This window comes from Typopeltis vanoorti, chromosome 11 (assembly GCF_054136105.1).
Source record: "Typopeltis vanoorti isolate ZY-2024b chromosome 11, IOZ_Tvanoo_1.0, whole genome shotgun sequence".
Lineage (NCBI taxonomy): Eukaryota > Metazoa > Arthropoda > Arachnida > Uropygi > Thelyphonidae > Typopeltis > Typopeltis vanoorti.
The window spans coordinates 26,076,273-26,095,244 of record NC_143559.1 but is presented as its reverse complement, the minus strand read 5'-3'; the positions used below and the strand labels follow the sequence as shown (position 1 = coordinate 26,095,244).

The following is an 18,972-nucleotide window of genomic DNA, read 5'->3' as shown; positions in this document are numbered from 1 at the left end:
TGGAGCAGGGGGAATCTATATGTGAGCAATGTGGTCAAATAGAGAACACCACATCAGTGTATCTTGCCAGATAGAAGGGTTGAAAATGGCAGTATCAAGAGCATTTTTTTTTTCTCTCCCAAAATGATCCATATAATAATTGGCTAGACGGGGAGCCCATGGCTGTACCCTCATTATGTTTATAAATTAGGCACATTAGGCTTCTTCCTTAGTATCTTTCCATGTGAAGTAACCAGAATGAATGGTAAAATTAAAGTGTTCAATGATATTGGGTTTTTAGTAAATTTAAAGTTTCAGAGAGAGGTATATTGGTAAACTAGAGATAATCAAGATTGGTAATAAAGAGGTATAGAGGTATATTGGTGACCATACCACCTGAGATTAACAGAGCTAATCTCAGGTGATATGGTCACTTAAACAGAATAGGTGAGGAAAGAATAGCCAAACAAGTGTTCTCTGCCAGGTTGGCAGGAAAAAGACCCAGAGGAAGACCAAGATATAGGTGGATTGATACGGTAAAAAGTGTCTTAGAAGATAGATATATAAATATAAGATCGGACAATGTTGTAGCTTTGACAGGTAACAGATTGATTTGGCAGAAAATTGTAGGTAGGAAGTTAGTAATGATGTAAATTTTTCATGTAGTACTATCATATCCTGTACATCCATCCCTTGAGGGTAAACGTCAGGAATTTGATGATGATGTATATTGGTAAAAAAAAAAAAAAAAAAAAAGAGAGATAACATGAGATCTTATCATGATAACATTAACTCAAACTAAATTTTGGATTAAACATTTGAAATGAATGAAATTTTTCATGAAAGAAAACCCACCCATACAGATATCTACCCCCCCCCCCCCCCAAACAATATGGTGTTATCAAAACCTTTGTCAATAGAGCCTCTAATCTCTGTTCTACCAAGAACTCTCCTTTATTTGCTAAACTTTCTTGTCCAATGGCTATAATGCCAAAAAGATCAGCAAATTAATTTTTCCTCCCATTTCCTTATATCCAGAATAATTCAAAAAATAGCTAGAATTCTAAAAAAAGTACAATTTGTCTACTATATTCAACATTATCTGAAACTGGCTGCACGTCCTCTCTCCCAAAGGATCCCCACCTCTGTGTTCCAGGTGTTTACAAACTTCCTTGTTCCTGCAACTTACGTTGTGGTCATCATATTGGATGTTTAATGGAGTATTAGCACTAGGAAAAGATTAAGAACTAATTTCAATGCTTTTAATGAGCCATAGACTCAGCCATTCTCAAACCTTCTATCTGGCTTAGATATGTAGCTGATGGTCTTTGGCCTCATGGCCTAGACACATTAGGCTTCTTCCTTAATCAACTCGGTATTCTACATCCAAGAATCCAGTTTATGATGGGAAAAAGAAAATAATAGTTTACCATTTCTTACCAGAATCTTAGTAATGCCTACCGAATGGTAACCCCTTCTTCACTGCATATAGAAAATTCACTCACAGGCAGATACATTCACAAAATTTCCCATCACCACCAATATGCCATCATTAAGACTCTAACCCATAGGTTCCCAAATTTTTTCGGCCACCGCCCACTTTGCAAGACAAAAATTTTGTAACATCCCCCCATTATAACAGTTTTCCGCGTTCAAGCCGTTTGATATTTTTGACGTAAATAACTAAATACATTACTGCTTATGCTGTTAAATTTTTAAAAAGAAGTGGCCAATATGTACTTCATCTTGAACACAGTTATTGCTATACCGATTTTGGTGAAACGTAGCCCATATGGAAAGATTGTAAAATGTATGCTCGAATAACATTATACACAGTTTCATACAATGGTTTAAAAAATGTGGAATACAATTAAGAGATTGCATTGCATTAGTAAGAATCTTATTGTAATAATTAAAACACCATTAAATATATTACAAAACAAAATTGTTTATTTTTAACTTATAAAGTAAAAATACAAAGCAAAAATAACAAATGTGAAGTTTCATACAATGGTTTAAATATGAAATTTCGGAATACATATTAAGAGATTGCATTACATTAGTAAGAATCTTATTGTAATAATTAAAACACCAAATGTATTAGATGGTTTATTTTGAACTTACAAAGTAAAAATACAAAGAAAAAATAACAAATTAATGTGAAGGATGAGCCTGGTGCATTTTTAAAAGCGGGTTCAACTTTCGTTAAAAACAGTCGTAAATCGCCATGCTCAGTTATATGCAATCTGTTCCTTTTCTTAGATAGTAAATTCACTATAGCACTAAACCCATGCTCAGCCAAATGAGAAGATGGAAATGCAATTAAAAATTTCTTCACTATTTCCCATAATCCAGGGTACAGTGTCGGTATTGATTTTTGAAGCCAGAACTCTTGGTATCCAGTTTTGAATTTTATTTTTAGTTCATTTGTTGTGAGTTCTATGAGTTCCACTTCTAAATTTGATTATCCTGCTGTGCTTACATGCGAGAAAGGATCCAGAACCCAATATGGTATATTCATGTTTAGAATATCCATGAATCGCTCATTGAAATCAGCATGGAGAACCTCCAAGTGTTGGCAGTATGTAAGTAAATCTTCCTTTTTGAGAGACACTGCTGATAAATTTGAAAAGTAGCTATATTCCCCTCGGCCCAAATTCCACTTGAACAGAAGAAGTTTCCCTACAAAAGCGGCAATAACGTTTTTTGTTTTAATTCAATTCAATTAATCACCTTGTAGTTGTAGATTGACTTCATTAAATATTTTATAGAGGTCTGTCAAATAAGCGATGTCATTTTTGGATGTAATCAGGTTGGCCCGCAATCCGTCGTCTCTGTTTTCTAGGAACTCTAGTACTGAATCAAACAAATTGTAAAATCGATTCAGACAAATACCTTTTGAAAGCCAGCAAACTTCTGTGTGAAGCAGCAAACGATTGAAATCTTCATCGTTTTCACTACAAAGTTGGCTAAACAATCTGTCACTCAATGAATTGCTTCTAATCTTGTTGACTACTCTAATAACGTAATGGAGCGACGTGTGTAGGCGTTCACTTAAATTTTTCGCAACCAAATGTTGATGATGAAGAACACAATGTATAGCGAGTACATTTGGTACTGCTTGTTTCAAATGCGCTATGAAACCCTTGTGGTGCCCTGTCATTGCTGGAGCACCATCAGTAGCAGCAGACAAAATATTACAAATAGGAATGTCTTTCTCTTGAAAAAAACATAGATTCTCCCTTTGTATCCACTTCCAAGATTTTAGCAAATAATAATTCTTGACAAACTTTTTCTTCTTTTATGAATCGTACGAGGATAAGAGTAGTGGTTCGTTATTTGGGAGAGTTGATTCATCGAGTTGAATGGAAAATTGGCATGTCTTCAAATAATCACACAATGATTTTTCAACGTCTTCAGCCATTTCATCGATTCTTCTTTGCACTGAATTATTGCTCAAAGTAATTTTCCTGATGATATCTGACGCTGGCTTATGAAGCACAGTGTTTATTACTTCTTTTACTGCTGGCAAGATTAATTCCACACCAATTGTGTGTGGTTTTCCTGCTTTTGTGATTAATAATGAAATATTATAAGAAGCTTGTAATCCATCATTATCTTGTTTAGTGGAAGATGTAAAAAGTTTTGATATAGTTAGACGTTTAAAATATTTTTCTTCTAGTACTTGAAAATAGGACAAATCTTTATCCTTTTTGTCAGCATGCATTTTAGTCAAATGCTCTTGTAGCCTAGAAGGCTTCATTGCTTCATTTGAAAACTTTTTGGCAAATCAAGCGCATGGGTAATAATTGGTTCGTAGGAGACTGAATAAAACCATATTTCAAATACTCAATACTGTACTGTCGACATTTCTTCTTATATTCAGACATAATGAAGTAATAAAATTTGCAAAAATATTCACAAAATAAAAGATTTAATTTACGCTTTGTATGACTCCACTTATCTATCACACTTTCGACTGATGATTGTTGGCAAAGCACACAAAAAATAATGAAACTTATTCCTAAACCACTGGTATTTATAGATTTGAAATCTAGCCCGAATTGACTTGTTTGCGATACCATCGTACTCGTGCTTTGAACAAGTCACTGCAATCACCCATGTTCCTGTCAAAATATGCTGAATTGAGTGAATTACCTACGTAATAGTTGACTGACATACTACTAGTTAAGACTCGTCTGCTGCGTGAATAGACTAAAGCCTGTATAGCACGATCAATATTTACAATAGCAAAAATTGAATAAATTTTTTAAGTATATAAAAAATAGAAGTTAAAATATCCTGTATGACACGTTCAATTTTTTATTTTGAATAATAATAATGAATAAATCAAATAATAACACAAGATATAAACAACAAATCTACAAAACGTAACCACAGAAAACAGTATAATAAGTTTCGAATAATATTTGCTTTGTTTTTTCCCTCTAATTAGCAATATAAGTTAGTACTAACTAGGCTAACTAAAATTTACGATTTTATTTCTTTCTTGCCATTATGATTTTTACTCATAATATTAAATTATATAAAATTGGGTTTATTTTTGTACAAATCAATTAGAAAAGTGGTTTTATATATTTTATATATATTTTGAAATGAAATATAATGAATATATTTGCTACTGTAAACATAACCTATTATACACACATGTATACATGCTTTATTTTCTCATTGACATAGAAAATTGACATCTATTTCTATCTGACATTGTAAATTTTCAAATGATTAAATAATGAAATAGAAAATTGATAAAATTGATCGTGTAAGACGGGCATAAGATGAATTAAAATGCAATATTTAAATTTTAAATGATTATCTAAGGATAACGGAGCCTGTGTAGCTCAGTGATTGTGGCGTTTGCACACCACGGCGCTTGGCCGCACGAAGGAAGACTTGGTTTTGAGTCTAGTCTGCGACTAGAAGAAATTTTTCTAAGCCTTTTTTCGACCGGTTCCCGAGTTAGTCGATCTCTGGCACGGGCAAGCGGGTTTTTCCTCCCGTAAACTCAAGAAAATCGACCGTAGAACCCACATTATTTCAGACATTAAATATATTGTGTTAGGGTTAGGGACCACGAGATGGCGGCACATTTGAGCCGTCTCTCTTCACTGTGTACCGCTTAATTAGTGATAGCCTTGGGCCATCTATCTCTGATTGGTACCAGTGGAGATTGAACTGCCCACTCAGTCTCCAAAAGTTAGATAGGGCTAAATGGCCTCGCCTACTCCCCGTATACGGGAATAAAAAGGCGTTAGCTGATTTTTTTGATGATTATCTAATCGCAAAATCACAAAAATAATTAATTTTTAAATATATATTAATTTCTTCTATAAAGAGCCACCGACCACCTGATTGCCCCCAAATGCTTCTGATCCCACTATAGCCTCCCCTAGAAGGCTTCAACACCCACTGGGAAACGGTACCGCCCACTTTGGGAACCTATGCTCTAGCCAATTGACTTATTGATTAGAATAAATACTCGTTCTTTGTTCCAGTAGAACCTCTCTTTCAACCAAACTGAAACCACATATACATGATTCCTTCCAATGGCTGCAGTGATTACAGAATTAAAACCGTAATCAGTTCCACCCCCATTCCTTGGCCTTAGAGTCGGAAGGATTTCAGAAATGCCATCACCATTCCCTATGTCCATGGCACATTGGAAAAAAATAGCCAGGTCTTTGAAAAAAGTACAACCTCCACATTGCTTTTAAGCCTTGTGACTCTTATCCATTCCACCAAAGGTCAGCTCCCTCCCAGTGGTGAGCTATAAGGGGCTCGCCCAAGCCATATGTTAAATCTTTCTCAAATTTGCGATTCCCTTGTTCTTGTTTACTTTTTCATTTAAAAAAAAAAAAAAAAACATAATTTTTTGAAATATATTAAGCAACAAACTCATGCGGTAACCTAACAAAGTGATTTTATTAAATAAAATATTATAGTTACTGTTACTACCATTTTTCAAATAAGAATTCTCTTTTGGTAATCACATAAATAAATAGGACTATAAAGTAATGCCCCTTGATTGGAATCATTGATTATCACGTGAAGTATAAAAACAAAAGAGAAATATAATGTATTTCAATATTATTTTATTATTCGTAGATTGTTTGTCAAAAAACTTGCAAGCAAAACAAATTTGTTTTGTTTATAAAAAATGCAGACTATTGCATATGTGCGATTATAAAAGATTTTATTTTTTTATATTTTGATAGTTAAAAATTTTTTTTCTTATGTAAGATAAATTAACACTGATGATTGTGTGCAAATATTTCATGTTTAGAGCATGAATGTCAAACGTTCTGTTCAATAGTTCATATGCACTGTAGTTATTCCATTAAACCTTAAAATGTTCAAATCAGCATGTAAGTCTAAATATCGCAATCTTTAGCCATCTCAATCATGACTCTAGTTGAGTAGATGGGAATGTTTGATGAGAATACAAACTATGAAGTTTGTATTCTCATCAAATCCTGTGATCTTGAGGAGAAGAAATTTTGTGGGTCCTTTTCTCCTTAGGAGATGCTTTTATTTATAATATAGATTTGTATATAGCACTTGTACAACATTTTATACAGACATTTTTACCCATGTAATACCTAAATTTATACTTTGTTTGCAAAAAAAAGATTTTTTTTTTTCCCATTCAATCTCTAGTTATTTTTATAATAAAATCCTGGATCCAAATCTGATCTTACTGAAAAGTAATAAACCATTCAGGTATACTATAGTACAGCGGTTCCCAACTAATTTTAATCGCAGAATCCTTTTTATCTTGAGAAAAAATTTTGGAACTCTGACAATATTTATTGATTATAAATAAAACAAATCAAAAATAATTTGGGGGAAAAAAATCATCATGCTCATCAAGGGTTTAGGCATAGAGTGGCCTGTTCTGGCCTTAGAAGTAATCGTTGAATCTCTTAAGAGGACATCCTGGTTTTCTTTTTCCTAATGGTTTGTAATTTAAGGCTTGTTTTGATAATCTGTCTGTGTTTTCATTCTTTCAATGTGTTTATATATTTTTTAATTTTTTTTTATTACTGATTCCTGATTTAATTCTTTCATAATTTCTTCATTTCTATTGTGATCGAATAGAGTATACTTTGCAGTTTTTCTCATAAACTTCATTTCAGTTGTTATTAATCTTTGTTTGTCTTTTTGTTTTATTCTCCGGATTTCAGTTCCATACGATAGGACTGGTAAGGCTATACTTTTAGTCTAGTTTGTTTTTGTAGGTTAGGTTTAAATTAATTTTTCTGTTGATATTATCATTCCATAATCTTTGGCTATCTCATTTAAATTTAAAATATCTTTCTGTAAGTTATCTTCAGAATTTGTAATTATTATTTGGTCATCTGCAAAAAGGAGAGTGTTTAAGTTCACAGTAGGAGAAAGTTTAATTCCTTGATGGAAATTTTTATTCCATTTTATTATTATTTCATTTAAGTAAATATTAAAAAGAGTTGCTGAGAGGGGACATCCTTGTCGGTCTCCTTGGTCTATCTCTCTCATATATGATAGATAGCTCATGATTTAATCTTATTTGTATTTGATTATTTTCATATATATTTATGATAGCTTTTAGGATATTATTTGGTATTTGTCTTTCTTTTACTATGTTAAATAAAATTCTTCTTTTAACTTTGTCAAATGCTTTTTCAAAGTCAATAAATGTAATATATATTTCTAAATTGTATTCTCTTTTCTCTATTATTAAATTTAAGGCCGGGTCTATACATGATCATCTTTTTTTAAATCCATTCTGTACTTCTGAAATAAAGCTTTCAGAATATTTTATTAGTTATTTAAAATTCTGCTATATATTTTGTAACAGGAATTTAGAATAATAATTATACCTCTATAATTTTTAGGGTCATCTCTACTACCTTTTTTTAAAGATTGGCATCACTATTGCTCTTTTCCATTCTGTTGGTGGGTTGCTTGTTGAATAGATTTTATTTAGAAATAATAAGAGCCTTCCTTTGAACTTAACTTATCTTCTCCGGGTGGTTTTCCATTACTTGTTTCTTTCAGGCATTGGGTCTTATTTTATATAAATCATGTTCTAAATTAGAGATAAATTTGTTCCATGATTTTCTGACTTCTCTTTTAGCTATGGCTCTTATTCTTTTATATTATATTTAATCTTCTAATCATCTGCTTAACCATTTATGATAAGCTTGTTTTTTCATTTTGATTATTTCTTTAATTGTATCATCCCATATCTTTAGTTTTTTCTTTTTATTGAATTTTTTTGTCTTTTTTAAGTTCATTTGCTGCTCTATTTCTTCATTTTGTTTTATTTTATATAAATATTAGTTAATTCTTTTTTCATATAGCCATTGTATATTTGTGTCATTTAATAATATTGTTTATAAACAATATTTTTTTTTAAATTTTCTTTCTGTTCTTATTTGTAGCCATTTAAATAGAAATCTTAATTTTATTTTAATGAAGTGATGGCTACTTATTTCATATCCTCTGTGAACTCTAACATATAAAGAGAACTTTCTTTTCATTTAAGATAAAATAATGTAATATTAATTTCCATTCTCTTGCTGCCCAAGTATATTTTAATGTTATTATAAACTACAAAGTCAATCAATTTTTTACCATTTCTGTTTAGAGTATGTACTTCATATATTCCTGTGTTATTATTAATTTTCGTGTTTCCATTTTTTGCATTTAAGTCTCCTGTTAATATTACATAATCATTTTATTTATTTTATTATATATATTTTATAATTGATTATAATATTCAATATTATCCTGTTCTCTTCCTTCTTCTGGGGCATATAAACCAATTATTGTTAAATAATCTCTATCTATTTTTATTCTGGCTTCTATTATTCTTTCATTCTATAATTTATAATGTTTTAACTATTTTGAAAGGGAATTATGAATCCAAATCATAACAGCTGCTTGTGCTCTTTGGTCTCTGTCAACTCCACTATATATTACTTTAAAATTTTCCGTTCTCATGGTTCCTTTTATTTATTTTATTTTTATTTTTTCGTGATTACTGATGTTTGAACTTTTCTTTCATTTAATACTTGGTCTAATGCTATTTCTTTATATGCTATTCCTCTTACGTTCCAGTTTGCTATATGTCTTATATTTTGTTGTTTCCATTTTCGTTTTACCTTACTCTGTTGGCTTAAAAGTAGATGAATGTTTTCCATGTCAGGTGACTAGCCTGGCGATGGGGCTGCTACCTTAAGGCTTCTGAACTGACTTTCTTCCAAATTTAAACCCATAGGAGGAATAGGGTATATTGAAAGGGAAGGAGCAGGTTATAGTAGAATAGAATAGAATTATAGGAGAGTAATTTATGGAGGGGGACATAGATATAGGCCAGAAATGGAAAGACCCCATAGTCCTCAAGTACTCTAATAGCATAAGGATCATAAAATAAAAGAAAGATTTTTAAAAGAAAAAAGATTAATAGTGGAAAAGCAAATATTTGGAACCCTGACAATTTTTGCTGATTATAAATAAAACAAATCAAATATAATTCGGAGAAAAAAAAAAGATTAATAATGGAAAAACAAATATTATTAATTCAAAGTGGTAATTAAGGTGAAAAATTAAAGTTTTTCAATATTTTTTCAAAATTATGGATAACTAAATTCTAATATCAGGAGTGGCATCCAACTTCTGTTTTTTGTTGCACTGTAGAGTGAAAATCCCCTTTCACACAAATATGTGGTACCAAACATCAACGAATTGCCTATTTCAATAAATTTGGATATTCTAACTCACACCAAAACTCATTTAATGAAACTTCCTATCGTATCCTTCTCGTCTGTCCTAGGATGGGTTGAGTCCTCCTAATGAGGGGTTACTGGCATATTAATGCAGCCAGTTCGTCACTCCTCTGCTGCATCCCCCTAAGGGCGATATTCATGACTGTAATCCGTGTGTGTTCACTGGGCCAGTTTGCCTGCTTGCAGGAGGAAAAACCCCAGATAAACTTTGGAGAAAAACCCTGCTGTCCACACCCAAGACCAGCTAACTTGGCTATGGCTGAGGAAGATCCTTGAGCTCCTCACATCATCGACGGGAATCGAGCCTAGGACACTCCTTCCCCAGGCAACTTTTGTAATAATGATCGTAATTTATCTTTTGTGTTGAAAATATATACTTTTTTTTTCCTTGAAGGAAGAGAGAGAGAGAGAGAAACATCATTCAATTTTGTGAATACATCCACCAGATAAGCAATTTGACTCGATCACAAAACATTTCTAAAGCGATCTGCTAATAGAAATTTGTAATTGTATAAGACTATGGTGAGCTCTTCTCATAATTCAAACAATCTGACAAGAACTCTGCTACATGACAGCGATCTAATTTCAGTATATATCCAAACAAAGATGTATGTTGGCAACCTAAATCTTGACATAATTTTGAATAGTGTTTTCACAAAGTTAATCATTTTCACTGCTTCATCTAAAATGCATTTTAAAGATGAAGGGTTATTTCAAGCAACCAGTGCATGTCTATGAAGAACACAATGACTACTCGTATACATTTTAGCAACATTTTTAATTTGTGTTACTGCCTCTTTCACAGGTCCTGTCATTGACTTCGCACCATCACTACATACAACACATTTCTCCTGTTTTATTGGTTTGTAAATTTTCACAGAGTAGCAGGTCTTAAAATAAATTCCTGCTCAATATCCTCAGCCACATCGTGAATTCTGCATGAAACTGTTATTTCAGGAATCGATTTTATTTCGGGATGAAATTTTATCAATTTATTGACATGATTTCTCATTGAACATACACTGAACAACATCTTTGATGTATTGTTTTACGAGCGTTTCAGAAATTATATGTGCTTCACCTGCAACTGCTATATGATAGCTTACTTTATAGGAAGCCATTGTTGCCCTTTCATTATTCGACAACATTTTCAATATAAACTGTTTAGTTTTGTCAAGAGATTCGGGTTTTCTTTCAAAAAATTTGACATCTTTATTTTATATTCTGAATGGTTCATTTCAAAATGTGTGTGCAGCTTAGCTGGTGCTAATATTTGATAAGATCTTTTTGCATAATATACATACCTCATCGGGGGCCTCAGGATTTCCTGTTGTGAATCTGAGTAATAAATAACTCATCATATTTACATATTTTATGGCTTAGTGATGTTTTAGTATTGACAAACAGCACTTCCCTTTTCCTTGATTCATCTCCTATGCAAGTAACGCTATTGCCATGATATGTATTTTCATATCTGCTTTGCCAGTCTCCATGTCACTAGGAACATGTGAACTGCTTGCTACACTATTTTTTTAAAAAACTCCTTTTCTCAACCAACAATCAATGATATTTTAATTTGTGGTATACGCAATCGTAATGTTATAAATTTATATGATGCCTACTTTATTTTTATATGAAAAGTACATAATACATCACAAAATGATCGCAGTATAAAACATTACCAATCCATGACAGATATGCCTGCTCATACGCTGCGTCCCACTTTACTACAGATGATTTCGTCAGGATGTGGCTCAACTAGTGGTGGTAGAATCTAATTCAAGTATTAGATTCATCGATCCACCACTTGACTCAACAGGTTTTATTGAAATTTCTGAAATTTAAATATATTTTTCATGCATATTTTAAAGTGCTAATTAAAATTCAAACTCTTTTTTTTTTTTTTTTTTTTTTTTTTTTTTTTTTTTTTTTTTTTTTTTTGGCAGAACCATAACGTTCCAAGAAACATTAGTTGCGAACTGCTGCTTTAGTATATAATAACAAGAAAAGTGAAAAACATACATAAATTAGTCTGGCCAATTTTTTATTATTGTTCTCATTAATTGTTAGTTTTTAGTGTTGATCAATATTTATAATTTTTCTTAAAACATTGCATTTTGCAATTCTTAGGAATTTGATGATTATCGAGATGCCGATGATGCTGTATATGAACTGAATGGAAAACAGTTAATGGGTGAAAGGTATGTATTCAATGGGATTTATCTGTTATTATCTGTTTATTCTGATTAACTTATTTTTATAATTAACTTACCCATGAAAGATCACAAGACCTATAACACAACAGTGCCACATGCAGGCAGTGATTAAGGAGGAAGAAGTGATCTATAGATATGTTTATTAAATGGTTGAGGATTACACTCCATGAGAAAAATAGTATGGAGGTGGAAGGAATGAAAGGAGATAAGTTCTCTTTGTGAGAAAAGGTTGGACATTGTATGAGTATTGGCCAGTGGCTTCTTGTTCTTACATGATTAGAAGAAAGTGAAGAAATTTTAGCAGCCAGTTCACTAGAGTAGTGCCCATGAAGGTACCTAAAGAAAACATAGCTCAGAAACATCATCAATGGAAAAGTAACTGAGAGAGAGAGAGTGGTCACCTATTGAGTGGATTTCCCTTTTCTGTATATCAAGCATTTTTAGAGGAGTTTTGGGTGCATGCATTATCTTAATTATTAGAACAATATACCATGGTGGGTCAGATCTGAGTCTTGGGAAGTGTTAGGCGTTGAGCAGAAGAGAAGTAATGTTGGAACAAAAAAAAAAAGAACCCCAATTTTTTTTGAGGCTGAGGGAACTATTTATGTAAAATGTTTGCTAGGATAAGCTGGACATGACCGTCATCCCAAGAAGAGAAAGCTTCTTGGCATTTCTTGTAAAATAAATAAGGTAAAATAAGACAGGCCTGAGTTTTAATAACATTGAAATTCACTGTCTTCACCTGAGAATGATGAGGAGATCAGTATTTAAATCATTGGTTATTGAAGATATTGAGTATTACAGGGCTTCTCAAATGAGGAATGGAGAGTATTATCATCAGCAAAACTATAAGATTTGAAGTCAGAGAGAGAGAGGGATGGGATCGTGTGGTTGAGAGTACGGAACCCTGGAGTACTCCAACATTGATAAAGAATTTTGAAAAGAGGAAGTCATCCAATATGACACGCAACGAACAGTCAGAGAGAAAGCTTGCAATCCAATCAAAAAGCACATGGAGAAGGTTTCCTGAACAAGATGGTAGCTTGTCAAAGCCCTGTAATACTGATGTCAGACAGTTAGAGTTGTCTTTTGAAATATCAAGAGGATCCAAATGGGTTTCTCCAAATCTTTTTCCATGGCCTGTATACAAAAGTGGTCTGTTGTGGAATGAGCATGATAGAATCCATATTAGTGAATATCTTCGAGCAATACTTAATCTAGCTCTTTTGTATTTAACTTTATTCTAAAGTCCAATTATGCCAAAATTATTTTTGCTGAATTTCAAACCTATCTTTGAAGCACAATAATATGTATTACTGTATGCAAGGCACTTAATTAGGTAAACAATTTAAATTGTAACAGTCGGAGGAGAAAAAAAAGACATCCTCTGAACACCCAGATAAAGAATTTTATTCACAACTTTTATGTTAGTGTCCTAATGACTGCCTCCAAAATTTTTAATAAATTGAGGAGTCCTTCATAGCTGATGCTAACAAAAAATAGCCTTTGACTGTAGTGACTTCTAATGCAGCACTGTAGTCTTCTATTTAATCCTGTGACGGGGCATCCAAAGCATGGTCTGCTAGTTTTGTTTTTCAGGATGGTTAAGTCTTCTTGCATTCATAATAGGCCAAGTTTGCAAGCAGTTATTCCTCAGATATAGGTGATAATAGTGTTGTGATTCTTTCAGAACATAGTATTTTGTTCTATAAGAAATGTAGCATTGGCTGAAATGGTGTGGGAAAGATAACTGAAAGAAAAATACTAGATGGGGATCCTGCAGTCCCATCTAGTATTTTTACTTTCCATGTAAAGTGAATTTGAATAATCCAAAGATGTCAGGGTGGGGGGTTTAAGAATCGGGTTAAGGGTCTCTGTGAGTGATACATTAGTAAATAGAGATATTGAAACCTATTTATAATGTCAGAGTTTTTCAGAATAAGGTTTTTTATTACAGTTTTGAAGTGAATGGAATTTTACGAAGGGTTGTGATTGAGAAGTGAGAAGAAAAACAGATTCCACCCTTGATGTTCATCATAGTCCCTAATTTAGGTACTTGTGAGTTGGGAAAAGTTGTGACCTCAACTGAGGACATTAGCAAGTGCATAATCATGTTAATGTCTAGTTTTTTTTATCACATGAAGGTCTGAATGAAAACCAGAGATGAATTTTGGAATTTACAATTAATTTTCGGATGTACTACAAAAACGACTTATGACTCATTTTATTTAGTCATTTCTCCATTGTCTCTAATACTGGATTAGAGACACTGGAGAAACCTATTCTAACTTAATACCCTGTAATTACTTTTAGCCTGTGCTGTGTGAGCAAAATGACACTGATGTCAGCAAATTGCTAAGGCATAATTGTAGATAGTACATTCACATGAACCCATACAAATGGTGATGTATTTTTGTAACTACATGGATTTGAGTGAATTAATTTATTGCTCACAATTTTATAGGTTATAGCTAGATGAAAAAAGGGCAACATTAATATGAGATTATCTACTATGCTTTGCAAACCACATTACCTTAATCTCATCCATACTCAACATTTCAGAGTACTAGACAGTTTTAGTTATTTGCCTCTGCATTCTAATGTAGGCTTATCATCCATATAATACACAGGTCACCAGATCCATGCCTAAAATTGTTGCAGTATATCCCGTGAACTTTGGTTTCCTATCTACCAAGATCCCCAGATCCATTACTCCTTCCACTTCCTAGAGCACAGTTCCTCTAATCTTCTCTGTCCAAATTTCATGACTTCACAGTTGGTAACATTGAAGCACCATCCCTATGCTTCAACCCCAAAGTACCAATTTCTTCAAATACCATTTCTGTTTGGACTGAATCAGATGGCAACATGTTTTGAAGACCTCCTGATCAGTTGGTGCATAATCTCACACTGCCATCTGCATTGCCAGGTCATCTGGTTGAAGGGACACTGTCAAGATCATGTTATGGCATGGAGTTAGGATGCTCACTGTATGAGCATACTTAAATGGTTTGCATCTCTGCAAACATTCAAACCTGATTTCTTTGACCAAACTCCAAATATTTGTCATAACCACTACAGCTCATCTTAACCTCTAGATGATTCCTTCTGCCACAAGAGGGTGGTACTTGTATCACCCTCTTGTGGCAGAATGTCAAAGTTTTGTGCAACTCTGACATTCCTTCTCAGAGGATGCCTAATCTTGAATCTCCCATCTTTGACTTTCTGCAGCATAATATTTCCCTGCCTCATTTATGTTTCATTTATCTGTGGTCTACTGTTCCCTCAAATTCTGAAAATCGTTTTAACCTCTAACTTATCTTTGAAACTATTTCAATATCTACTGTTACAACTGGCTCTATTTTACGAACTCCACTGACCAAGCTGCAAGAGAAACAGATATTTTCTGAAAACAACGATTTAAAACAAATAATTTTTTTAAACAAATTGTCAAGGATCCCAACTAGGATCCTTGATAATCCTTTCCAAATACCCAACACTTCCAGATCTTCTTCTTAACTAGTTCTCCTTCCAAGTACACTGTTAGATGGCTGCTCCTCTTGTGGAATGTCTTCCTTAGCCATTTATAACCTCATATAGTTTGACATTACAACAGTACCAAGTGGGAAGATCTCTGTGGCTTTTACTCCTCCTTTCGATGGTCAGATTACTACTGTTTTTGTTCTTCATACAGATATTTGTGATGGCAGGGTGGTTGAAGAAAAGAAAAATAGCTTATCAGGAGTGGTTTGAGACAAACTCCAGCTTCATTCAGAGCCTATGCTGAAGCCCACAATACTTGCTAAGCCATCATTAAAAAGCTAAGCCTTACTTTGATAGGGCTAAATGTAGGAGATACTCGACTTTTACCAATGGCAGTCATTCTTTCTGGTATCTGCCAAAAGTTGATACAACTTTGTCCATCACAGCTTCCACCTCTTTCTCATCCAAGTGGTAGCCATCAAAAGCTGACCTCTTGTCATCGTGCTTCTCATCCATCTCCTACATAGACGAAGGCAAAATCACCTTTTCCTGGAACGCTATATTGTATGTCTCCTGTAGCCTTTTACTAGAAACACATTCAAGGAATCGTCAACAACCTGGACATCAAAAAAAGGCTTCTGGTTCTGGTGAAATTCCACGAGTTTTGCTCACGGACTTAGACCTGTTCCTTATCATCTATGTACTATGTTATACTCAGCAGGCACCTCCACCCTCTACAGAATGGAAGCAAGCCCACACATACAGTTCAAAAAAAAGAAGAAAAAAAGTGGTATTTTTTTTTTTACCACATTTTTTTTCTGCAGTAGATAACAACATTCAACTGTTATTTGACATCTGTAGAACTAATCGACAACCACCAGTGTCGATTTCACCAATCAGCATCAAAGACATATCTGGTCCACGTCACCTGTTGCAGGACATGCCATGGAAAAATTTGGGGAAATTGGTTCTGTTGCATTTGACATTCTTACACATTGCATTAGGTTGGGCATTGAGGACTTGTTGACAAACTGCTATCTTATGGTCTGCCTTCATCACTTTGCCATTGAATTGCCAGTTTTCTCTCTAGTCATTCATGTGTAAATGGCAGTTTTTTCTTTCTCTTCAGATTTTCCTGTTAATGCAGTTGTTCTTCTGGGGTCTCTTATTTCATTAATCCTCATCTTATATATATATATATATATATATATTCTTCTCCCTTACTTTTGATAATGTTTGACTTAGCAGTCAAGATGAGATCCCTCTTTGACTCACTTTTAACATTTGCTGTCATAATCAGATGTAGAATCAGTATCGATTATGCTTTGCCCATTTCTGCAAACTTACTGGAATGAGCAGCTGTTCAACATTCATTTACAATTGAATTGCAGACTCACTGAACCTATTACTCCCAGTCTATATAGCATTTATTTGCTATAGGTCTCATGGCCTCTTATGTGTGAGTGATTTTTTTAATTAAAAAAAAAGAGCCCTTCAGCACCATGTTAGAACTTCCTGACATACATTGCTGTTCCTAATTTAACATCACCAGCAAAAACTGAATATCGCATGATACCTACAATATCACAGCTGCAATGATCGAAAGGCTATAATGATTTTAATTTATGCATGCTCACTTTAATATCAAGCATACTACACAGATATACTGTACAAATTTTGGTAACTATGTAATAATTATTCATTGCTCAGGTTGTTATTGTCATGTCCTTTGAAGAGTCTGAGATGTTTCCATGTGCTTCTTGAACTGCTTTGGCTATGTTGATGATTTTGTTTGTATAGAACTGTTGTTCAGGATTAGGGTCTATTGCTTGCAATTGCTGGACAGGTAAAAATGTGAGTGGGTGTCAGTTCAGTATTAAGGCAGTTGTTGCAGTTTCTATACGTTCTCGTATCATCTATTGATCTTTATTTCTCTATAATGTCCTGTTCGTAGTTTTGCTATCGTGGAGGTCTTTCTGTAAGCATTGATTTTGGGAATTTTATGTATCACTGATTTCAGTGGAATTAGTTTAGCTTTTGCTAGTGCATTAGCATCAACAAGAGTTATCATGTCAGTTTCTTGGTTGAGTTCTCTCACCTCTTTTGCTAATTTATCAGCTGCTTCATTGTAATCAATGCCTACATGAGTAGGAATCCATTGTGAAATGCAACTTTTTCCTCAACACTTTAGTTGATTTAAGAGTTTATGGGTGTCTTGTGTGAGCTTGGTATTGCCATTTTTGATTGCCTCCATAGTCACTGTAAATTATAATTCCCTCTAATTGTTGAGATGATAATTTTAAGTAGGCTTCGATTGCTTATTTATTGCATAAAGTTCTCTGGTAAAATTGGAAGCATTTCTCCCAGATCCAACTTTTATTGAAGGTTTTTCACCTTTTGAGAGTAGAAGGAGAACACCAATGTCTCTTAAACAGCCAGATGGCTATATCATATTGGTGTCTGATGATCCATCGGTATAACAAATAGCCTGTTTGGAGTATGAAAGAAGGTTGATGGTATTTATGACTTTCTTTTGATTCTTTTTTGTACATAGTTTGGTAAGGTTTAGATTTATGGAAGTATTTGGAGGTAAAGGACTGGAAAATAGAGGTTCTTTGTTTATGTGGGCATTTAGCTGATCAAGACCTATATCCTTCCTGATAGCATCGTCATATTGTAAAGTTGATGATCTGTGAAGTCTGCATTTTTGATTCAAAATGTTCAAAAGTTTTTAGGGAGATATGATCACTTTGGTAGCTTCTGATGTTATTAATGAATTTTATGGTTTGTCAAATTTTTCGTCTGTCCTCCAGCAGTCCACATTCCTGTTGGACTCTGATGTTGTTAGTGGATGAGACTGCACCAATGATATTCTAGGATGCTTTTGCTTGTACTTTGTCTAATTTTTCCTTTATCAGTGAACCAGATAGATGCTGCATATTCCATTATTGGCCTTGTGTAAGTGTAATGTAAGTAGTTTTGAGGATTTTTGGCTTTGCGCCCTAATTTGTTCCACAAAGCCTTTTCAGCATATTTAATTTAAGAGCTCTGTTGAAAGTGTTAGAGATGTGTTGTGCAAAACGTAATTCCTGATCAAGTGTAATACCAAGGTATTTTGGATTTGTGACTTTTTCAATTAGCTTGTTGTTGATCATGACTTTGGGATTGTAGGAATGTCTATTTTTCCTGTCTACACTAAAGGTGCTTAGTTTTGTTTTATCTGGGTTGATTTTAAGTTTAATTTCATCTGACCATTTTTTTTTTTTTGATTCTCTCATGGATTTATTTAGAATCTCTTTTGATTCTTTGATTTTAGCACTAGTGTGCCAGATGACTATATCATCTGCATAGCAAGCTACTTTTGTGTCTTCTGTAAGATAGGGATGAATGTTATTGACGTATAAAAGGAATAGTAAGGGACTGAGTACTGAGCCCTGGAGAACACCAGCCCAGGTTCTCCGCTCTCTAGATATTGCTGCATTAATTCTAACCTTGATCTTTCT

At 33.5% G+C, this 18,972-nt stretch overlaps 1 protein-coding gene across 1 annotated transcript in view; it reads left to right on the top strand.

Moving 5' to 3' along the window:
- Nucleotides 1–18,972, top strand: part of LOC150101393 (serine-arginine protein 55-like) — a 145,842-nt gene that overhangs the window by 55,185 nt on the left and 71,685 nt on the right. The window contains exon 3 of the mRNA XM_090400873.1: nt 11,901–11,971. Coding sequence (XP_090256999.1) covers nt 11,901–11,971 — 71 coding nt within the window. The remainder of the gene's footprint in view (nt 1–11,900; nt 11,972–18,972) is intronic.